The sequence below is a fragment of the Akebia trifoliata genome, chromosome 7 (genome assembly GCF_017979445.1).
Source record: "Akebia trifoliata isolate Shusen 1 chromosome 7, ASM1797944v1, whole genome shotgun sequence".
Classification (NCBI taxonomy): domain Eukaryota; kingdom Viridiplantae; phylum Streptophyta; class Magnoliopsida; order Ranunculales; family Lardizabalaceae; genus Akebia; species Akebia trifoliata.
Window position 1 is genome coordinate 30,853,773 of NC_141381.1, and position 24,733 is coordinate 30,878,505.

Here is a 24,733-nt window from a genome sequence, read left to right on the forward strand (position 1 = left end):
CAAAAAACTATCAAATAATTTATGGGTAGCACGGTTGGCATGTCGCATGGATACCCATAATTACAACCCATATACCCAAAAAAGCTCATTTATGGGTATGAGTGGAGAGTGCTGCGTTGGAGATGATCTAAGTAAAGGTTATCTGGAGAAAAAAAAGTCAAATCCAACGTTATTTCATTTTCAGTTTCACCACTAACATGTTGACTTTTATAGAAACCACTTTTTCCTTGGTCGGCCAAGTTTCAAACAATTAGTAAGTAATTGAAATACCCAGCCTCCTCAAGCTGATGATATCTCCCCTCGACCATAGTCTTTTATAAGGGACTAACATAAAATGACAGAAAATCTCCAACCTTTCCTATCATGTTAAAAGTAAAACCCTTGTATTTTCCACCAATACACTTGATGTTCTACCATAGATTTTATTGACAAGATCGCTACTACATGACTTTTCCAAATAAGAGGATGGAAATTTTGGAAGAAAAATTAAAATCAAGGTGATTTTTTCAAGTGGTTGAATACAGGGTATCTTGGTCATTTTTTGTTGATATTAAAGAGAAGATGACAGTCAAGGGGTATGTCATCAATTTGAAAATCGCAGGGTCTCTCAAATATTCACCAAAACACAAATGGATAGATCTAAATTATCCAAATATTTTCCGAAAGCGACCACGTTTCGATGGAGTCTACGCCATCTCTTCGAACTTTTCCTTCGGCAAAAACAAAGCACACTAAGAAGCTTTTCTGCACGGAGACAGAGACAGAGACAGAGAGAAAGGCACACTTGAAGCTTTTCTGCTGAGAGAGAGAGAGAGACAGAGAGAGAGATGGAGAGAGGAGATGGAGTGAAATTAGACAGATGGGGATACCCAGTGAGAACCTCTTCTGATGGTTGCATCTCCGCCATTAATGCCTACTATCAACAGGTTCGTTTCTCTGTCTCTCTATCTCTGTTTCCATCACTGTTTCTTCTAATAATTATTGGATTTTAATTTGTTCAAATAAATGAAGTTTCTGAGTTACGGGAGAAATTATTCGGTGATACTCGAAGCATCAATCCATGATGAGAACTGTGTTCTTGGAAACATCTTAATTGCTCATTTTCTCTCCTCCAATAACCCTTCTCGAGCTCCATTTCATCTCCAATCCGCCAAAGCTCGATTTGTAAGATTTCCCCATCTCTCAACTTTTTACCTATTTAATTCTTTCTATCTGTTTTTCTTTATTTTAGTTGCAAATTTCCTTTTATTCCAGCAATTCGCCACCTCGTATGAGAAAGCCGTCTTCGATGCGGTCTCCTGTTTGATCTCTGATGACAGGGACGACGATGTGGTACTTGATTTACACTCCAAGGTAGAATTTTTTTTCCAGTATTTAATAAGTGAGGTTGAGATTCTTTCATTAATTTTTAATTTTTATTATTAATTTAAATCAATTTTTTCCAGTATTTAATTAAGTGTTGTGGAAAGTGCTTAATTTGAGTGATCCGATGAATTATTGTATGATTTCGACAAAAGTTTAACACTTGACCAGCTAAATCACATAATATAATGATTCCCAATGTTGATGTTGTGTGAAAGGTGTGGATTTTCTCTTCCCTTGTTTGAGATTCTCACTTGATCTTCAAAAGGTGATTGGGGAGGTTTTTGTTTCTTGGTTGAAAGGACCTTACTAATAGAAACATGAATCAAGGCGATATTACTTCATGTTTCTATCTCTTACGGGGCCAAATGGAATCATAAGTGGTGTATAGTCCCACTTGTCGTATGTTAGGGTATCTGGAAGGTGTAAAACAAAATTAATTTCGAAGGTAAGAACAAATCAGTCGTGATGATGTGCATTCCTGTTGGGCAATTTCGTATTACTGGACATCCATCTTAAGAGAGTTGCAGGGTGTAAAACTAGAGGGCTTTTGTTTTTTCCCTTAACTGGAGTTGTATCATTGTGTATGTTTGAGTTCTCGCTGTTTCCCTTCTCATTGACTACTTTTTTTTTCTAGAGGGGGAATGGTTGTTAACTCTATGTAATTTTTACCTTTTTGGTTAGATTGTTTCTTTGTTAGCATTTTGGGTCGTTTTAGTTGTAAAGATGAGTTTTCTTTCTACTGGGATAGTTACATTTGGCGGGGGAAACCTTTGTTGCATCATCCTCTCTTTTCTTCCTCTTGCTGTGTTGTGCATGCCACAATAATTCTGCATGTGATGTTTATTTTGCAGTTACTGGAGCAATTTCCAAAAGATTTGGTTTCTCTAAAAAGGGCTCAAGTGCACTGCTTTTACATGGCTCGACCTGATCTTTCTTTGGATCTTGTTGAACAGGTAGTGTTCCTTTTGTTACAAAATATGTGTAAGGGAAGGCCATCCTCACATCATCCATTAACCCTTTAGCATTTTCTTACACTTATCCAAGATAATCTCAATATGTGATATATTGATGTCGTTCCTTTCTGATACTTCCAAGCATAGTCACCAAAGTCTCCAACTTTTTCAAAAAATCGTGTTTAAATCACTATTTTAAAGACTTATTAAGCAAGCTATTTTAAAAGGGTTTTCAAAGACCATTTATTCTTAAGTTTAAAGTAGGATTTGATAATATAAATAAAAACAACACTTAGTAGAAAAAAATATATATTGTCTTAACACTATTTCGACTTTTTCCCGATTTGTTCGACTTTTTCCCTTGCCTACTTTTTCCCGAACCCCGACTTGATGATGCTTCCAAGTACACAACTTTTTTGTACTTCATCTTACTTTATTTCTTTGAAGTCTGCTTCCATGATAATCTTTAAGTACTTCTTTTCATGTTTGATTCAGATCTTGTCGTGGCTTGAATGAGTTTAATAATTAATGCAAGAAACAGGTTCTACCACAAAATCAACAAGAGAGCTACATATATGGAATGCTTGCTTTTCCTTTATTGGAGCTTGGCAGAATGGATGATGCTAGGGAAGCTGCAAGGAAGGGATTTGAGATCAACAGGCAAGATCTCTGGTCTCAACATAATGTGAGTCAAAGATGTTATCATATCCTTGAATCCTTAGTAAACACATTTAAATTATATCCAAGAAATTATAGATTTAATAAGATAATTGATCGTTTGTATGAATACAGATTCTTGAATCTTGTGGATTCTTTTGCAGTTATGCCATGTTCTTCAGTATGAATGCCATTACAAGGAAGCAGTAAAGTTTATGGAAGAATGTTCATCTTCATGGAGTTCTTGTTCATCATTCATGTATGGATCTTTCATTCTTTGAGTATGAATTTTTCATGGTTTTTATTATCTGTATTGTGTTCAACAACTTTGATGAACTAATTCTACTCTCAGGTACACACACAATTGGTGGCATGTTGCTGTTTGTTATTTGGAAGGTAATGCTCCGATCAGCAAAGTCTTGGAAGTTTACGATCATAATATCTGGAAGGAGTTGCAACGAAGTGATGCTCGTTCTGTAGAGGTATATTAGATCTTGTTCTCATTAGCATGACCTACTTTGTAATACTTATAGGTAATTTTACTTATAAAAAAAAAAAAAAAAAAATTATAGGTCATTCCTCCCTTGTGAATTCAGGTGTATCTGAATGCTTTATCATTGTTGTTGCGAGTTTACGTACGGGGTCAGATAGGTTATTTTGAGGACCGTCTAAAGATCTTGGCAGAATGTGTTATGGACCAAGTGAGTTATAAGACACAGTATGTTTATTTGGAAAGTTATTAACTTGGGAAGATTGTTATGCCATATGCATGGAGGTAGCGCTTAGAGTATATTTGTATATTGATGAATGGTTACTCTAAAATTCAGTCAACCTGGCTTTTGGAGTGGCACCTTGATGTGTTAATAATGTGGGCATTAGCGAGTACCAACAAAATGGCTGAAGCAGAGGATTTATTCAAGGCCATGAAATCCAGGTAAGAAGAAATCTACTTTTTTCTTTGTTCATGTTGGATACTGCATCTATCTAACAGTGGAACATCCATTTACATTTTTTAGGCTTTGTTCGATGAGTGGGAAGAAGCAACAATCTATGCAGAGAGGATTTCTGGTTTGTCTAGTTCATTATTTCCCGATTCCTAATATATTGGTTGGATGATTTTATATTCAAATATATTTATTTATTGTTGATTTTTCCCTAATTGGAGCTTAGAAAATATACACAGGTATTTATCACCTTTATAATAAAAGTATGGTAGTAATGTTAGAAGTTCAGAACGTTGAGAGGGAAGTTCTCTGAAAATGAGAATAAACATTGTGTTGGATATTAGTTTTCATGGATTTTATAAGTACAATACATTCTATTATTTTGTTCTCTAAGGTACAATTTTGTTCAAATTGGAACCAAGGATAAAGTTGTATCTATATAACAAGTGATTGAAAGTGTATTACTAACACCTTGTAGACATTACTTTAGATGTTAAAACCAGATGGGATACCATTGTAGTCGAGATGCTAGTTTGACATTGCCTTGTTATTTTTTCTCTTTATTTATCTTTTCATCTTCTTTCCCCTAGGCAGGTCCCCTTGAACCTCCTAGTTTTTTCTGCTTTTCTTTTGATTTCTCATAATATCCTTTACTTTACCTATCAATAAAAATGGTGTTACAACTTACAACTGTGCCACTATGTATCCTATTGGAAATATCTTCAGATGGTTAGCATAATTTTTTTGCTAGGCAAGAGTGGTTGAGGACCACAGGGCTAATTTGTAGAATGGGGTCTTCAACCCATTGCATTACTGTACACTGGGGTCTCAAACAAACGGTTCTTTTTATTTTATATATTCAGGCGTATTAGTGAAGTTTTACTTCTAGCAAGGAAGTGATTTCTTTTTAATATGTTTTTTTTCCTTAGTCTGCTGAAACGTTTTATTGTTTGGCTTATTTATTAATAGATCTTCCCATAAAAAACATCAAGCACCATTTTGTGCTGCAAAGCTTTTATTACCATTCTATTAACATGTCATATTCCCTGATGTCCAACATAATAACTGGTTTGGAAATTGTAACTACGCTATCATGAATCAAAATTTCTTTGTAGTTGTGGGACCAATTTGAACTTATAAGGTTGCAATCTTACTTCTTAATACCCAGCTTGCAGAGGCTCTGTATGAATATGGCAAAGGGAATTACGAACGGGCATTTGAATTGATTGGTCCTGATTTTTATGCTATTGACTGTAAAGTATGATCATCACATAATATTATTCCATCCTCCTCTTTCCTTTTCTCTCGTCTTCTTAATACACTGGCTACATTTTCATAATATTTGAAGTCTAAAACTTTTTATTTTTTACACCAGATAATCGGTGCATCAGATGAGCAACTTGACGTCTTTAATGATGTTTGGTACAGTATCTTGCTGAACACTGGACGATTTCAGAAGGGTATGATCACTATTGAACTTTATTCTCCAAATATGCAGCTATTTCTTTTCTCATTGATCTTTATATTCAAACTACAGCAATTGAAGAAATTGAAAAGCGGGTTGAGAAGACGAAAGGGATCCCGTTCTTGTGGCGATTGCTGGTATTGCTTTCTGATAAGTCTTCATTTCTTCTTTTTTAAGTTGCAATTGCAATGTTGTTGTGGATTTTTCCCTAGCAGATCTAACCCATTCCTGCTCATCATTTTTAATAATAATAAAAAAAAACTACTATAAATAATATATATCTAGAATAATGGCTCTAAGTGCATATTGTTGAATTTAGTCCCACATCGGACACTCATTGCCTGGTCTCTTTCCTTATAAACTTATGGGCCTCTCCACTCATTGCAAATTGGTTTTGAGTTGGACCCCCAAATTTATCATGGTATCAGAGTGGGCCTTTCTCTCATCCACATCAGCCAGTTCATATCTCCACGTGCTTTGGCCTAGTCCGGCCCACATGTGAGGGGGTGTGTTGAATTTAGTCCCACATCGGACACTCATTGCTTTGTCTCTTTCCTTATAGCTCCTGGGCCTCTCCCTTCATTCCCAATTGGTTTTGAGTTGGACCTCTAAATTTATCATGTATGCCTTTGTTGGCTTTCTTGAAGGGTATCCTCACACTCCCTTTTAAACACAGAACCTAGCAATTCTAACACTGATATTGTGAGGACCCATCTTGAAGAAACTGAGTATAATCACAAGCTATGGTCAGACATTTGTTTACTTGGTACTGTTTTTCCAGGAGAGAGGTTATTCTATGGCTGGCAGGGAAGAAGATGCTATTGTGTTATCAGAAAAGGCTAGGGCTTTAGAAGGTGCATATTTCGAACAGGTGGTATGAACAATACTAAACTACTGTCATCTTTCAATCATTAGCCCAGGCCTTTGTGGGGGCAAATTATCGTTTGCGGAGGTCTCCCCAATACTTAATTCTGTAACGTTGAAGCCTTGTTATAACTGTTTAACATATGCACTCCCTCGTCGACTCTATTAACTTTAAAAGATGTTGTAAGATGTAAACAGATCCTTGAATAAGACTTAGACCTTCTAATCCTTTTAACGTAAGTGGTAAAATGGATAGCCATAATGTTTCAATTTATAATCCAGTTCTTATCCTCTTAAAAGTAATTCTCATTGTGGTGCCACTGGAAATCGTTAGTAGGAGTAGCAAGAATTCACTTGTAATCCTTTTAATAATACTATTCTTCGGACTGTAATTATTTCTATCACCGATGATGATGATGACGACGACTGGTTGGAATGCATCTCGAAAGGTCCACATATTTTTTAATTTGCAGAAAAGATTATGTTAGGGAACATATTTTTCTTACCTTATCCGTTTGAATTATCATGGTTTGTGATTATTGGATTGTCAATGTTTAAAAAGTCCTTTAAGAAATATATCCTCTTGGCTCCATTTATTTTAAAATTTGAATTTCATTAGAAGTCCATAGATTGAATTTTTATAGAAATATTCTCTCTTGTTATCCTTTTTTTCTCATTTGGTTGTCATAGAATATTGATAATAATAATAAAAAAATTGGGAAATTTAGTCTTACCCTCATAAAATTGGTGAAATTAGTGATACCTCTCCAAAATGCAAGATGAGGTCTGTACTTGTTGACTTTCGTTGATTTGGTCAAATGTTAAAAAATCTCCATTTTATTGGTACGTGCAATTACGAAACTACCAATCATCTCTCTCAATTTACAGTTCTGCGCACACTTTTCACATCTATCTCTTTCAAACCCTAATCACAAGAACAAGGAAAAACAAAAGAAATTGATTTAGGGCTTCGATTTCTTTGTCATAAATGGCGAGTTCAGATCTCGTTCGATCAAATCACTACCACTAGATTGTATGCACCTGATGGTCTTTAGGTCATTAACAGTCTCAGTTAATAGAGTACTATTTTTAACAGTTTGACCAAGTCAACTAAAGTCAAGGGGACAGATCCGATCTTGAATTTGGTGAGGATCACTAATTTCACCAATTTTATGGGAGAAAAGACTAAATTTCCCAAGTTTTTTGAAGAAAAACAATCTAATTTACAATGGATTGTGCACGTATGGTGTCCAAATCATAAAATCAACATTTGTACCATAATTTAATTCTCCATTCCATTGGTGGTGTGGACATAATGTTGTGGTGGTGGTTGTGGGGATAGCACGGCTGTCTTGAATGGATATTATAATCCTCATTCAATTTTGAACGCGGCCAATAAATCTTACAATTTACATGGCAACATGACCGGTAGTTTTTTCATGCTTCTTTCACACTTTCATCATTCTACACTGTACAAGTTTATATTTTGTGATGAAAACCACACTTCTCAGCATGTATTCAAAACACTTAATAATAGAAATAAAAATCAGATCTTAGAATTAATGGGTTTTTATTATATAAAAGAATATGAAAACTTTCTTTCAATATAAATTTTTAAAGTAATTTTATGTTGGTAGGTACTCAGTTGGAAGATTAAAATTGTTTCAATAACATAATTGAAATATTGGAGGAAATTGAATATAGAAATTGAATAAGATGAAATGAAATCGTAATAAAAGATTATAACATTTAATAAAATGAGAAAATCATTTATGCCTTTTATTTATTATGAATGTAAATGTAGTAAGTTAAAAACTACTAAAAGTTAAGTGTGTATCAATTTCTTGAGTTTGATCTCTTAACTCATATTTTGTCAACTGTGAAATTTTAATTAATTATGTACTACAAATTTACAGTATACTTTATTACTTAAGACATCTAAGAAGACTTATACCAAAAAGCATTCATCACATGAATATGGAAGGCGCTTGAATTGGAGTAGGTGATAAGCATAAGCAATGTCGTTGTTTACAAATAGCAACGTGTATTGATCAAGCCCAAATTTCTTTTTCGAACGGCTTTCCTTGTTTTATAAATTCATAAAAATATAAAAGACAATTACAACACTAGCTAAAATGACATAATTGAATGAAGTAACAAAACTCAATACTCGTTTGCTATTATTTATTTTGTAGATTCGTGGATGTGAGTGGTTCATCACAGAAACATTCAAAATTATGGAATGAGATATTTGGAATTGATCTGAAAAAGATTAAAAATAAATAAATAAATAATTCAAAAATAAAAATTGCTCTCACATTCTTCTTCTCAATTCTTTCTTTCGGTTGATCAATTGACACCCGCAAGATTAAAGCACGCGGCAGCACTTTTAAGTTCATTCTCTGAAATGTTCTCAATTGATTGTGTTGTATCCTTCAACGATGACTCGGAGCTGTAGATAAATTACAAAATGTGTCAAATCAAATTTGAAAATTATCTAATTATAATAAATCAAATATCAAAAGAACTTAAAACATATATATACCTCGATTCATAAGCCTCCTTTGAATCAATATAGGATTGTCTATCATCAATGGTATCGAAAAAGGAGGGAATGTCATTATAATCTTGAGAGCCTTCTTCTATTTGATCATGTTGGAACGAAAATGCTTGGAAGGAAGGAACGAATTGAGATTGAATTGTGACCGAATTAGTATTATTGTTATTATTATAAGGATGTTGAACCCACGAAGGACTCATAATGTTATCCTTGGCATCGACAACATAACCATTTGTGTCGTAAATAGAATTATTCTCATTCGATAACGCCATTGGATTTATAAATTGCTGATGAGGATGATCTTGGAAAAGTGTTAGAGCGTTGTTAGGTGATGTCGTGCCTAATTGTAATTGAGAAGAAGGCGAGTGATGATGATGATGAGGAGGAGGGGGAGGAGATTGTTGTTGTTGGTGGTGTTGTTGTCTATAAAGTGCAAGTTGAGCGTTAACGGCTTCAAGTTCGAGATAGGTCTGTTGGATTTGGTATTGGAGTTGAACAATAACACCGTGACATCCGTGAACGGGGTACCTCTCGCGAATGGTTGATTGGAGAATGATGGATCGCATTGCGTCGGTTTTCTGAATTGGGTTCAATTGTTTGAGAATATTCAAGATGTTGCGTACGCCGAATAATCTATGAGCATTCTGAAACATTTTTGGCTGGTCGGGAGGGAAGAACGGGGCGAGCGCACAGTCGGACGAGCATTTCCGCCTTTGGTACTTGCATGCAGCGCAAGCCTGGCTTGTGCCGCCCTTAACGGTCATCTTCTATGGGATCTATCAATGCGGAGAACAATTGAATTGAGGTATACGGTGCGGCCAAAGAGGCAACAAAGAAGGACAGAGAAAATAATTAAGAGAGTGAGAAGGTTTGTTGTAAGCCATTGAATTGAAGTAACGAATTTGTTGGAGAGGAAAGACTTAGTAAAAGCTTGAAACTGATTTTCAAAATGGTCTGGATCGTATACACCAAGGGTGGATGATTTAAACTCTCTTTCCACATCTCAATACATGCCACGCAAGTCTATGACGAGAAGATGCCGGGTCGTGCTGGAGTAACATAGAAATTGACATCGTTTGCGACATTGGTGTGCACTAAACCATATATACTTCTCACTCGTATCTCAATGAAAAACATCTATGGTTATATAGACACATTCACAACAGCAATGTCCCAAACGATGTCAATTTCAATGTTACTTCAACATTTTCTGAAGATATTTTAGGATTGAGTCGTGATAATCTGAGTACCCCATGTGGCAAACTCAATCAACTACCTAATGTGACAAGTTCAAGAACTGTAACTTTGTGCTCTTCGAGAAACAAGGTTCCTCTGAGATACACTTTTTAATGGGTAAGTGCAACCGTGTATCCCGGGGAACGCAGATCACAATTCCCAAATTTATCACGTCAAGATAGTCGATTGAGTTTGCCACATGGGATAGTCAGATTATCACGGTCCTTTACGATTTTTAATTACTAAGATTGTAACTTAGAATAATGATAACTTAAAACCCCCACGTGGCATATTTAAAATACTCTCCTGACGTGACTTGTGTCAGGATCGTAGTTTTTCTTTCATTAGGATACACAACTATACAGATTTATGGGGGATGTGATATTGTGTATCTCAAGGAATAAAGTCTACGGTTCTAATGTATGCCACGTCAAGAGAGTATTTTGAGTATGCCACATGCGAGAGTCCGATTATCACGACTCTATAGCTCTCGTGGCATGTATTGAAGTGGGGACAGAGGGTTTCAATCCTCCACCCTAAGATGTACACGATGTGGACTTTTTTCAAAAAGTTGTTTTAAATCTTTGAACTTTGGGGACAAGTGTTTGTTGATAAATATCGTTTGGATCTTTCGATAAAATATCTTTTGTGGGTTGGGTTTGGTTTTGTCTCAAAACCGATCCGACTTGCCCAAGTTTTGGTTGTATATCTATTTAATGATAAAATATGAGAGCTGTTATTGGCACTTTAACTTTTACTTATTACACCCCAATTAAAAATATAAAAAAAGTAAATTATTGAGAATAAGTATAAAGTCGGGGTGCCAATAGAAACTCTCTCGATTTTTGGGTTTTAGATTTTATGTGAGTTTAATCATAATTGTAAACAACTAATGAAATTTTTTGAACAAGTGTCTTATGTTGAGATAATAATTTGAGTCAGGTTCGTAATGGTTGAATGGTGTGTTTTAATCTTTAATAGAGATGTGATTAATAATTTAAGAAATTGAGGTTTAATAAGTAAAATTTGGGGTGTCAATAACAGCTCTCAATATTTGGTTGGTTGTACATAGGGGTGCAATTTGGTCTAGTTCAAACTGAGAACCGATGCAAGCCAATAGTTTTGGAATGGTTTGGTTCGGTTTGGAACAAATTGTGGTTCAGTTTTAGATTACGAAAATGGAGAACCAATCAATTTGGTTCGGTTCTCAGATCAAGCCTGTATAGAACCAAACCCTTATGCAATAAATAAATATATATGTGTATAATAATTATTATGAGTTATTTTAGCAATTAGAACATAGATTAATGATTATTTATAAATAAACTAATGATTTTTTTTATGGATAGATTAGTGATTTATTATACGAAATTTTATGTTTATTATATGTATATTTTTCATTAAAAAATGGTATTTACAATTTATAGAATATTAGCAACCCATATAACCGAACCAAACCAAACCAACTTTAATTCGATTTAGGTTGGTTTGGTTCTAGTTCTTATTTAGTGGAACCGACCTATGTTGGTTCGATTCAAATTTGACCTCATCTCGAACCAAGTTGCACCCCTATTCAAGTACCTAGAACTGACATTATAGCTTTGGGTATTTCAAAAAATACTCACACCCAAAATTGGATTGGAATAAAATATTCAGGTATTGTTAAGGTTCACAATCGGTTTATGGTATATTAAAACGTTCTTTTTCTTCTTATTTTAGTTTTGTTTAAAACTACAAATATATGAACTTTAGTTTAATATATAAATTTTTAAAAATGTTTATATAACAATATTTTAAAAAGTGTTTATAATATTTTAATTTTTAATTATGGTTAATTTTGTTTTACAACAATGTTATAATTCTTAGGAAATATTGGAAAAATATTTTAAAAAATTAGATAATATGCCGAAAAGTAGAATTGTGAAACCGTACTCGGGTTTGAGTTCAGGTTCTGGCTCAGTTATCCAGTAAATGTAGGGTCAAGTTTGGGTTCAGTCTGATCTCAGGGTTGGGAAACCAAAATTGAACCGTACCAACTCAGGCTCGATACAATTTGGGTAATTTTCGAGTTCAATCCAGGTTTGGATCCATTTTTGGGATCAAGGTCAAGTCGAGCCTCGGGTATGGCACTCAAAGTTGGTACATGTACAAATGGACTAGGCCCCGATACGATATTTCTACTCAAAATTAATGCATGGGTTAACCTCAAATGCATAATTAATGACTTTATATGTACAAGTTAAGAATCTTGGGGTAAAATCCTTTTGTATCAAAGATTTTGGGTCAGTTAATCAAATTAAATCAGATTTTGAAATGTATGCCCATTTTAAAATTTTCAACAAAACCTCTTATTCAAGTTATATTAAAAAAAAAGGCTGCAAGTGACATTAAAAATGACATCGATTCACACATTGCCGATGCAGATGTGTACGGAGTCATAGATGTTTTTCATCCAAATACAAGTTAAAAGCATATATGGTTATGTGCGCATCTCTACATCAACAATGTGTGAATCGGTGTCATTTTTAATGTCATTAAAACACAACTTATAAATTTCATCATCGTAAAACCTTCTCATCATCATCATCATCTTGATCACATAGCTTTTTTTTTAATATTATCCAGATATATAATTAAGGCAAATGAAATTTTGAATTTCGAAGAAAATTTGGGTACAATGTGGATAATTGATTGATTAAATTTGAGTTCATCTCGGTAATGTTTTTCAAAAACAAATATATGAAATTTTCAATCTGTGGATTATGGGTAAGTTAGGAATTTTCTATTGAAAACATTCTAAGAAATATCAGTGGTCTTGAATTTTGTCATTTTCTTTCTCTACCAAGGGTTTCCATCAACATCCAGGTGTTGCAAAATGCCCAACATCCACTATCATGCCCATTTTTCCCAACTCTATCCTACTTCTTAAGAATTTGATTTATTGGAGACTATAGAAGGTGACGTGTGCAAACGTAGTGTTTATCTTTAATTAAAATATTGATTATGAATAGGGGTGCAATTTGATCCAGTTCAAATCAAGAACCAAATCAAACCAATAACTTTGGGGTGGTTTGGTTCAGTTTGTACTAAGTTGCGGTTTGATTTCGGATTACGAAAATGGAAAATCGATCAATTTGATTTAGTTCTCGGATTAAGCTTGTATAGAACCGAATCAACCCGAGAATCGAATCCCTATGCTATATATATATATATATTATGAATTATTTTAGGAGTTAGGATATAGATTAGTGATTTTTTTATGAATTAACTAATGACTTTTTATTGATAGATTTATAATAATTATAAGAAATTTTATATTTATTATATATTTGTTTTTTCATTAAAACATATTACTTACCATTTATAGAATTTTGGCAACCCATAGAACCAAACCAACTTTAGTTTGATTTGGTTTGGTTCCAATGGAATTTAGTTCAATTCTGCTTCTTATTTAGTGGAACTGAGACCTCAAACCAAATCAAGTTGCACCCCTACATGAATGAGGATAACCACATAATTGGTACCATATTTTTCGTAGAAACTCACTTTTATAAATAGGACCCCCAAGGGTCATAAACATGAGCTTAGACTCAAGCTTACACTATTTCTCTATCATCTCTCCTATGCTATTTTATTTGTGTCCCTCCTCAATGCAATGGTTACCAAACAACAATTGACACAGTTTATTGTAACCAACAAGTATTGGGCATAATGACCAAGGCATCCTTCTAAAAGGGAGAGATCTTGAATTGAAACCCTCTCATTGGCCACTCATAGGGATTTATTCATATTTACTTGGTATGTGTGATTTCCTTCTAAAAGGGAGAGGTCTTCAATTGAAGCCATCTCGTTAGCCACTCTCAGGGAATTATTCTTATTTACTTGGTATGTGTGGTTTGTATGGCATTGCGTGTACCTAAGAGATTTGGGCAAAATATGGTACTCTAAGAGGTCAATTGCCTCACACTTAATAGTCCAACCTACACGTCAAAATCCCATCATAAAAAATAAAAATAAAAATAAAAACAATTGACATATTTAAACATCCAATTCGTACTTGATCTTTTCGTGAAAAATATACGAATTTTATGAACATTGACATAAAATTTCAAAAGAATAAAAAAAAAAAATTAATAGATAATTTTGTAGAATTTTGTAGGTGAACAAGAAGAAGTCAGCTATTTTAATTTTAAGTAGAGGCTGACATTTAAAAAAATTTATACCATCAACATGCAGTACTAGTTGTTATTTAAAATTTCAGCGCTCACAACTCCACCACACCCACCCCAAAACATGTTCAATTCTTAATAATAGAGTCTGAACACTCAAAATGTCAGAGCTTCTGCTGAGAGCTTAGTCCCCCACTACATTCCTCTATCAATATAGGGAACGTTTGTTTACAATTCTAGAATCTAAAATCGATTATAGATTTTGTTTCTTACATTTCTGCATATCATCAATATAGGGAACGTTTGTTTACAATTCTAGAATCTAAAATCGATTATAGATTTTGTTTCTTACATTTCTGCATATCGCCTTTTTTGGGTTAGGCCATTTGATATTTTGTATCACAAGAGTACAAATGAGCCCCCAACAAAGAGATATTCTTTTGACTTCAATTCATTCTCATCTCTTTGGCCTAAATCTGCACCTGGCCCATTAATCGTTCCAAGAGTCCAATCATCTTTTGTTTATTTAATAAGATAAAAAAGAGAAACATCATACTTACGGTTCTCATATAATCTAAAGTATTATTGAGCCTAAGAGCTTATGAATCTTTAATGATCGGGCATCTGAATCTCGCATGATCAAGATCATCTTTGATTGATAGAGGCCCAATTAATATTTGGATTAAAATTTGATATGTTATGGTCGATCTAAGTTAAGCAATCCTCTTTTTTTCCGCTCCATATCGATGACATAGATTTTGCAACAACAGATCGTTATTTTATCGAAGTAACATTAATCATTTTTATCACCGACAATATTAGAGTACCATATCATTCCCATAATGATGAGGATGAATTGTTTTAATTTTGTTTGAGTTTGTCCTCAACTCGGATTTGTTTAATTTATTCTTTGAAAAGTTTTTGTAATTCAAGTTAGAGAATCCATAAAATTCGAATATTCTACGCTACAAGACTCCAAAGCCGTTGGATTACCTATAACAACACATAACAAAGTCCAACCCACCTTCTAAAGCGTGTATTAGAAGAGCAACCCACCTTCTTTGATATTGCCAATTTTAATATATTTGTTTAAAAAGTCCAATTTGGAAGGTTGAGTCAATAAATGGTGCAACCTTGGAAGTTACTGGTCAACACAGCTAAGTCTTTTAGACAGTATTTAATCTTCCTTTTATAAACCCAAAACCCATGAATTAGAGAAACAACAAGGAGAAGAAGAACAACAAGAGAAGACAAACACACACACACACCTCATCTTCCATCTTCCATCTTCATCTTCATGTAAGAAAAACAAAACCCATCTTTTAGTTTCTATATTATTCTAACTAATTTGTTTATTTATATTGTTTTGTTTGATAATTGAAATCAGATACCAATGGAATTCTTCAAGAAATCAAAGACTATTCGACTCCGAAGCCACCTTAACAAGTACCTACTAGCCGAAGACGATCAAGAAACAGTTCGACAAAGCCGTAATAGGTCATCTCATAAGGTAAATTGGACAGTCGAATTCGTCGAAACAAACAAACAGGTCGTGCGCCTTAAGAGCAGCAATGGTCGATACCTTACTGCCTCCCAGACGCCTTTTCTTCTCGGTATGACTGGGAATAAGGTAATCCAAACTACACCAATAACAAAGTTTGATTCATCGATCGATTGGGTGCCCATAAAAGATGGATCTATGGTGAAATTAAAGAGTTGGAACGAAAAATTCTTGCGTGCAAATGGCGGTACGCCGCCTTGGAAGAACTCGGTGACTCATGACATCCCTTATAGGGATTCTACGAAAACTTGGATATTGTGGCGTGTTGATATGGTGGATGCATCAGATGTCGATTCGTCGTTCGTAGACTTTCAATCACCATTATCAAGTTTTTCTTCCCGATCTGAGGATCCATTGGATTGGCCGGAAGCACTATCGTTGGAAGCAACTAATTCTCCCAGATTAATTAGCTCTATACAGGTATGATTAATTTCCTACTTGTTCCAGTTAATAATAAGTTTATAATTCTAGTATTTCTTAGTTAATTTCATTGTGTTTTTCATAAGTTTCTTGTTTGGGTGAGTTTTTTCATAGAAGATAAGATAAGGTATAAGACTAGAAGCACAATAATTAATTAATGGTGATGAAAACCCATTATTAATTGATTTCAATGTTAAGGAAATTTCAATTTGCATTTTAATTGACTTGATTGATTGGAACTATGAAAAAAAGAGGGGTCTTGATTTTAAGAACTCAAATACAAGTGTATTAAATTTATAAATATTTTAAAATAAATTTTTTGTTTAATTTTTAATTATTTACCAAACTATTAAATGTAATGGTATAGCTCGGTCAACTTTTTAATTCCACTTGGTATTTTCAAGTTGATGGATTAGCTCCATCGAGTTTTGCAATCAAAGTCACCTTTAGTCCAATCTATTTCAATCGGCTCGACTCAACGAGTTTTAAAACTATCGTTTAAAGTCTAAACTCATGTTTAATTTGTTTTTTTCTAAGCTTAATCTACGTAAATTTAGGTCTGTGTCTCACTCTTTCATAAGCTTTGAAGTTACATGTTATTTTTTATTGAATAACGATGAATGCACACGGTCCTGTTACGCGGTTGACATCGCAAGGACACAGAACCACACATCTTTTCATTTGTATCCCGATGAAAATGATCTATGATTATGTGCCCTTGTCATATCAACCGCGTGCATTCATCATGACTCTTTTTAATGAAGACTATTATTATTGATCTTTGTGACACATATCAAATTATTTTAATAAATTTCTCTTATTTTATCGCCCATTGGACGATTTTTACTATATGTTCACAAATACTAAAAATTAAATATTATAACTTTTATAGGATTACTCTAAATTTCTACACTTATACATGAACCCTTGGATCAATCATTGTGACTCCCCATTTATTAAATACATACTGGGGTCCAGCCAATAAACAATCACTCTTAATAGAAACCAAAAAGAAATAGGGAGTAGTTGTGGTTGTTGAAATTTCAGAAAAACTAGTGGAGTCTATTAAAGTTACCTTCACTTCCTCTACAACAATCATGATTTTGTTTGTGCCCCAACTTATATAAGGTGGAAAGCAACTCCACCACCTTCACGAAACTTCTTTAGTGAGGAAACCAAAAGTCACCATCCATAACAACCTAGTCACGTTTTCTAGCTTGTTTGATAGTTGATTTTAGACTCTTAAGTCACGAAAAGAAAGACTATAATGTGTCCAAAAACGATAAAGATCGTGCCATCTTTACTTTAGGGTAAGTAATATGACCAAATAATTCTCCTCTTCTGTTTGATGACTGATGAAAATAATTCACAAAGAAGTACATGATTCCATTAAAACACGAAATCCAAACAAATAAATACAAAATGTTACTTATTTTTAAGATAAATCTCAATAATTAGATTTCGTATTTTAAGTGTAGAGCTCAAATCCCTGGACCATCCTTATGGATTTATCCCAAAAATTACTTGATGCATATGGGGGAGGGGATTGCATGACTCCTAAGGATTAATTAGGTCCTCTATGAGATCTGAATAACCTGATTCAAGAAGAAGAAAAAAATTATGTGTTTTTGTATGAATTTTTATTGTTTTATGGATAAGCTATTTGAAATTTTGTTGAATTTCATTAGAAAAAATTATTTGTTTCTTATGAAATAAGATAATTCCATGTTTATTTTGTGGTGTTGAGATAATAATTAAAAGTCATGGTAATCTGACTCTCTTTTTTTATATCATTCCTTCACAGAATTATACAAAATCATTAATGTATGTCTTTGTGTACCTTGAAACAAAGAATCTACGATTCAATCAAGAAAGGGTACAAAAAAGAGAGTCAGATTATCATGACTCTAATTAAAATATAGGGTAAATTACACTTTGACTCCTTATAGTTTGACATAATTCCATTTTGACCCCCATAATGTTTTGAGAATTGCACTTACCTTCCCTTTCACTAATGGACTTAATATTTATATGTTATGTTACTATTTTACCCTCTTATTTCATATTATTCTTTTATTAAAAATAATAAATTTTAAAACAAAATTAAAATACTCTCATCTAAGCGTTCATTGAACCCATTTTTTTCATGGGCATATTTTTATTTATAAAAAGGAATAACATTTTAAAATAGGCAAAATGATCTTCATAAAAGGAACCTAACAATTAGGTTGACGATAATTTGATGGAAGGGGGTAAAGAACCCCTTAGACAACTATAAGGGAGGTAAGTGACATTATCAACATATTAGGAGTTCAAAATAGAATCATGCCAAATTATAAGGGTCAAAGTGTAATTTACCCTAAAACATATGTTTTCTAGAGATGGGTTTCTTCGCATTCGTATGGGCTTAGACTATTTTGGGGTTGTATAGGGTTAATAGGTGCACTAAGGATAAACATGGGATGCATGGGGTGCAAGTAGAATGGCCTAATTCATTTCTAGGAAAAGCTTAGCAATACCAACTAGTTAAAAATAAGCCAACTCAACTTGTCAAGTCAAGCTGTAGTGCGCTACTACACTTGATATCTATAGGCCCAGGCCAAGCTTGTGCTGTTAAGGTTGTTGTACACGACCTCATAAGATACATAACATATGCGGTGGTAGGCAGAGCAGTCTATATGATCGGCAACGGGTTATCAAAGAAGTAGATAATTATGGGTCTTGTTAATTTGTTCCCTATGATATACATTAAAGTGCAATAAATATACTTTGAAAAATTAGATTTTGTATCAAAAAAATACCCTTAAAAAATTATTCTTTTATCAAAATACCTTCAGGTATCAATTTCCAAAGTGTATTTATTGCATTTTAATGTGTGCCTTAGGGAACACATTAACAGAACCCAATAATTATAACTCTACATAAAAAAAAGATAGATCTTTACCCGTGGAAAGCTACCCCACCCATTTGACCTATGAATATGATTAATGGTTTGTTCAATTATTGCCAAAACAAATTTTGATCCACAACTACCTCTTAAATGTCACATGATGCATCGTTCCTCTGACCACCGATATTTCATTCCTGTTGTTGAACAATGCAACAAATTGATAGATCTTTATTCCCAAATGATAAGAATTGATTTTCAAAATTTAGAGTCTATTTTGATTATATTATTTATTAAAATCATTTTTAAATTTAGTATCAAAATCTCTCTTTGCTAATTCTATTTCTACAATTGTTAAATAAATTAGAATCAACACAGCCTCCGACGTGACATGTGCAATTGCCTATCTTGAGGAAAAGAATCTATGATTCTAGCACATGTCACGTTAGGTGACCTGTGCTAGAGGGAGCGTTAAAAAATCATTGTTCTATAAATTATTATGTATAATGATTTTGTAATTCAATCTCACAAGATAACTTAAAAACTCAATTAACGTATATTTTGTAAGAACTGTAAATTTTTTCTTTAGGATATACAATTGCATATTCCCATAAAACATGCGTAATTGTTGAAAAAATCTACAACTCTTGCAATTGTGATTAGTGAGTTTTGAGTTATGCTGTCAGGTTGAGTTACAAAACCAGCACTCAAATGAATATACCATACGGTATAACGCACACAAAAGAGATTCCAAAATCTATTTAAAGCAATTCTAATTTTTTTTTTTTTTTTTTTTAAAATCTTTTAACAATACGACCCTAACCTAAAAAATGGATCTTGAAGTCCAATTATTGTGTCCAAAACGCGTAAAGTGGCTATAATGAGGAACAATTATAGAACCTAAAAACTGTGGGTCCCACTCTGTCTTCAATTCCCTTGCCCTTCGTCAACAACTTCACACACAGAAGCCACCTTGCAATTTCCCTTCTTGTCAACACAAAAACGCGTTTTTTCTGTACCTCCAAGAATCGAAGAGAAGATTCTATTTCAAATTTCAATTTCGAATCGATTTTGGATCTTTTAAAGAAAAGATTTTTGAATTTTCGATTGATTGATTGATACCAGAAAGGAATGGAACTCTTCCACAACGCAAAAGCTGTTCGTCTTCGAAGCCACCACGACAAATACCTTTCAGCCGAAGAAGACGAAGATTCCGTCTGCCAAGACCGTAACGGTTCTTCCAAGAACGCAAAGTGGACGGTAGAGTTCGTCCAAGGGAGTAACGCCATCCGTCTTGTTAGCTGTTATGGGAAATATCTCACAGCTTCGAATCAACCCTTTTTGTTAGGGATGACAGGTAGGAAAGTTCTCCAAACTCATCCCAGACAATTGGATTCTTCGGTTGAATGGGAACCCATTAGAGAAGGGTTTCAGATTAAGTTGAAGACTGTTTATGGGAACTTTCTTCGTGCTAATGGAGGTGTTCCTCCATGGAGGAACTCTGTAACTCATGATATTCCTCATAGAACTGCAACTCAAGATTGGGTTTTGTGGGATGTGGATATTGTTGAAATTCAAGTTCAAGCTTCCCCACCTCGATCCGATCCTTCACCTTCTGAACCCATTTCTCCTACTTCATCAATATCCAGCAAATCCCCCGCATTATCGAAGTTAGAGGTTTGTTTGTTTGTTTTTTAAAGTTCCCATTTTTTTTTCTTTAATTGTTATTGGGTTTTTTTCATTTTTGATTTTTGATTTGTTTTTTTTCAGTCGAATGATTCGTTTACTGGCTTAAGCTCACCGATGAAGGACGATGGTCGAACAATCTACTTCCATATAGCTGATGACAATGGAGACGTTGAGGATGAAAATGAAAGTGTTTCCTTCAGTTTTAAGGGCAATGGAGTTGATGAGTTAACTCAGAAGTTGGTAGAAGAGACGGGTCTCGAAGATATCATTGTGTGTACTCGTAGCCCGTTCAATGGAAATCTTTATCCCCTTCGACTAGATCTCCCTCCCAATAATGCAACTATGAATGTTGTTGTTGTTAAGTCATCATCAAAAGGTGTGTTTCCTTACTTCTTTGACACCTTGAATTATTGCAAATCTTTACTTGCTTTTTTCTTCAATTGTCTGTGAATTGTCTTGGAATTGCTTTAATTAGTGTTATTGAACCTAACTATATTACTTATCAGACAATACTATATCGTTATAGAAATGAAAATGAACAGCTAGAACACACAAACATAGAATTTTTGCGAAATTGAATCTACCGCAGAATATTCTATTTGGTCCTATGAAGGACACCGCAATAAGCTCTTTAAGCTCCAAGGATTTTAGAAGACTTGCTCAAATGGACAATGAACACTAAACTTCTCTTATTTTTTAAATTTCATTTAGAGCTCACATTTATGGTCAATGTTTTCTTCCTGTTTGACCATATGGATCTGGTTCTTTCTGTTGATCAATGTGTTATATATGATCTTAGATAGCATTGTTTATCTTATATACTATAAGTCTATAACTACTTCTCAAAAAAATTTGCCTTTTGGATCTATTTAATGGTGACTAAAAAACACAATGACATCCCCTCAATTGAATCTGAAGGGCTCCCAAACCATTTTTGGGTCTTACTTTTTGTGAATAATTGAAGATTCTCTTGTTGGCCAAACGCTTTGCATTCGCTTCACATATGCATGCCTTGAACATTCTCTTTTTTATTATTGGTTTAACTTAATAATTAACTATATCTTTGGATAGGCTTAATGGAAGAATATTATTGAACCCTGTCTTGATGATGAGCAAGACGATCCATTAAGTCTCTTTATCCTATTTAGTATTTGCATTTATTTGAAGATTGTAGGGGCTTTGGATACAGAGTGGAATGGAGGAATCTCAGTAGACCCCAAATCTTTGGGATAAGGCTTTGTTGTTGTTGTTGTATTTATAGAAGCTTATAGTGCTTCAGTTTTTGTCTTTATCATCTAAAATAAAACAATTTTGGATTCTTGATATCTAGTCTTTCTAGAGGTATCCAATATATGATGCCATATCTGATCCTTGTCACACTCTTCCCTTCATGGTCAACACCATGAACCCAAAGGACCTAACCGAGAAGTGGCAACTTTGCTAAGTTGGTTAGACATGAGGAGTGTAGTTCCCACATCCTAGGTTCAAACCCCCGTAACCCAACTTCGCTTGCTAACCACTAACCCTTCACCTATCAAACAAAAAAGTACCTAAACGATTTTATATGGACTCAATATTTTCAGAATTAGCCAATAAATATCCCAAAGATTGAGAAAATGAATCCAATGGAATGGATATGACTACTGGTTTTGAAGATACTATAACTGTCTTATCTGTGGAACTTTGCATTTTAAAACCTTCATAACTCATATTTGCCAAAACAGAGCAATTATGAAGATTTTTGTAATTTATAGTGCTTACTTCCATCAACTCATCTACAGATTGTTGTACTTGATTCTAATGATTTATATGTATATATAACGAACTTGATTCTTTTGATTCATCTTTTTTGCTTTTGTCAGACTTTGTAGATAAATACCAACAATGTGACACTTAGATAGTTTGAACCATGGTATTAAATTTCAACATATTTCTTTGAAATATAACCGGCAGGTGCCAACTAGCTTAGTTGGTGAAGTCTTTAGGTGATCATGCTAAAGGCCTGGGTTCGAATCCTGCCAGCACTGAGTTACTGAACTCATTAAAAACAGGCTTATCTATAATAAATAACATATTTCTTTAAAATATACAGAACTATTTCCATTTTCATAAGGCCCAACATGAATTTTAATCAACAGTTTCCTTTTGTATATATTTAGGTGAAAATCACTATTTATTTCACGAAATGTTTTAGTAAATAGTAAATTTTGATCGAAGTAATCAAATTTTATATGCAAAAATACAAGATTTTGGTGGACTTATTTTGATAAATAGTAAAAGTCAACCGAAATATTTTTTTCTGAAAAATTGTAATAAGATCTATAAAATATTTTTTCTTTAGTAAGAAATTATAAATTACACTTCAATCGTTAGTAGAAATGAATTATGTTTTTATTTTGATTTATTGTAAGCAATTAACTCCTTCATATAAGCTTTCATATACTATCATTCTTGTTCTAATTAGTTATATTAATAAATTTATTCATACATAATGCATATAGCATACTCGAAGTATATTATTATATTCATATAAGTATGCACATATAATCATTCATGCTCAAATTAGTTAGAGACATCAGTAAATTCGTTATACATATTTAAAATATGTTTCACAATACATTATTATTTGCATTTCCATAAAGAACATAGTTGTTTTAACTATCGGACTCTTAGATACTTGTCCAAAGCGTAGTGAAGCACTACTGATCTTCAATTTGACAACTTATAAGTGTGTTTTCACATCTGTTCTATCATTTCGTACTCTTCCAATGAACACTTCCTTAACACTTCCATCATTTCATAATATTGCCATCATTTCCTTGAAAATTACGCCGATTCCTATTTCAAGACAATTAATGCAGACAAAATGTTACCATTTTCAGGCTAGCCAAAGTAGAATCGTAACCAGAATTTAATAACTTGGTTTGAACTTCCTTTCATATTAAATGCCATGTGCATCTGACAAAAGCCATCATAGAACATTGACAATCAATTTTCCTTGCTTGTAGATATAGATTTTTTTTTTTATTTTTTACGAATTTTGTGTGGTAACAGGTCTCTTGGTACCTTAATTAACTACATGGTGATTTCATGCTGCATTTTCCATACGAGCATAGGTTTTTATTATTCTTATTATTATTACTATTTCATTCTCTTTGTTGGCTCACTGGCTTTGCTATTTGTTTTTATGTCAGTGGCAAGAAATTTCGCAAGGCCGGGCCTGCTGTAAAATTTACCAAGGCTCAACTTCATATCTTTGTTGTACAGTACGAGTTGGTAGACATTTTTTTATTCTATATCTGGCATTCTTGTATGCTTTCAGCTGTAACTGTCCTTTTGCCTCCATTAATTGCTACTGCTATGGAATATGGTTTCATTGTTGGACGCTGAACGAACCCTCATTAGTTTTGGCAGAGAGATGAAATCTTGTCATCCATGGAAGCAACATATGTAATCAAAAACCTTGTTTTAAGGGGACGGATGCAATTGTTTCTAGTATTTATTTTTCTGAAAATCTTTGAACATTGAAAGTGAGGAATTATCAACTCTTGTTTTTTATTGTTCTATCTGCAATAATATTTACTTGCTTGCATGGATGGTACTATAGGAAGGCCCTAACACATACAGAACCTGAGTGCATGGTTTTACGGATCCATGCAATTAATCGACTTATATTAAAATCTGCCCTAGTATTATCTTAAACTGGAATGATACGGAGATAATTAGCATCACTGCATAATGGTTGATCAAGACCAAGTTTTCTCTATCAAATTCAAATGAATGGGGTACCAACATAAAACCAACTTGCTTGTCCTCCATCGCCTAAGTTGGCATGTTTTCCAAATATTTTTGCTAATTCAATAAATCTTTACTGTTGAGAATCCATTAATTCCATAATAAATATAGGATACTTGGACGGATCAAAGCCACTGAATCTTTTTAAAGAAACAAAAAGCCCTTCGC

General features: G+C 33.6%; 3 protein-coding genes across 3 annotated transcripts; 2 read left to right on the forward strand and 1 right to left on the reverse strand.

The window, feature by feature from the left end:
- The first annotated feature begins 696 nt into the window (after nt 1–696).
- LOC147398995 (uncharacterized) lies at nt 697–6,525 on the forward strand. The gene is made up of 14 exons (XM_086448368.1): nt 697–926; nt 1,012–1,164; nt 1,255–1,353; nt 2,217–2,318; nt 2,860–3,003; nt 3,140–3,234; nt 3,328–3,457; nt 3,572–3,676; nt 3,803–3,909; nt 3,992–4,043; nt 5,088–5,177; nt 5,295–5,379; nt 5,457–5,521; nt 6,166–6,525. The coding sequence occupies exons 1-14, from the start codon at nt 828–830 to the stop codon at nt 6,262–6,264; spliced, it is 1,425 nt and encodes a 474-aa protein (XP_086304494.1). The 5' UTR covers nt 697–827; the 3' UTR covers nt 6,265–6,525.
- Nucleotides 6,526–8,379: 1,854 nt separating this feature from the next.
- LOC147398996 (LOB domain-containing protein 27-like) lies at nt 8,380–9,645 on the reverse strand. Its single transcript, XM_086449024.1, has 2 exons — nt 8,794–9,645; nt 8,380–8,700 (listed from the first exon to the last, which is right to left on the reverse strand). The coding sequence occupies exons 1-2, from the start codon at nt 9,570–9,572 to the stop codon at nt 8,598–8,600; spliced, it is 882 nt and encodes a 293-aa protein (XP_086305150.1). The 5' UTR covers nt 9,573–9,645; the 3' UTR covers nt 8,380–8,597.
- Nucleotides 9,646–15,360: 5,715 nt separating this feature from the next.
- Nucleotides 15,361–24,328, forward strand: LOC147398997 (Actin cross-linking protein). Its single transcript, XM_086448371.1, has 5 exons — nt 15,361–15,512; nt 15,601–16,194; nt 20,207–20,758; nt 20,852–21,146; nt 23,965–24,328. The coding sequence occupies exons 2-5, from the start codon at nt 15,607–15,609 to the stop codon at nt 23,997–23,999; spliced, it is 1,470 nt and encodes a 489-aa protein (XP_086304497.1). The 5' UTR covers nt 15,361–15,512; nt 15,601–15,606; the 3' UTR covers nt 24,000–24,328.
- The last annotated feature ends 405 nt before the right edge of the window (nt 24,329–24,733 follow it).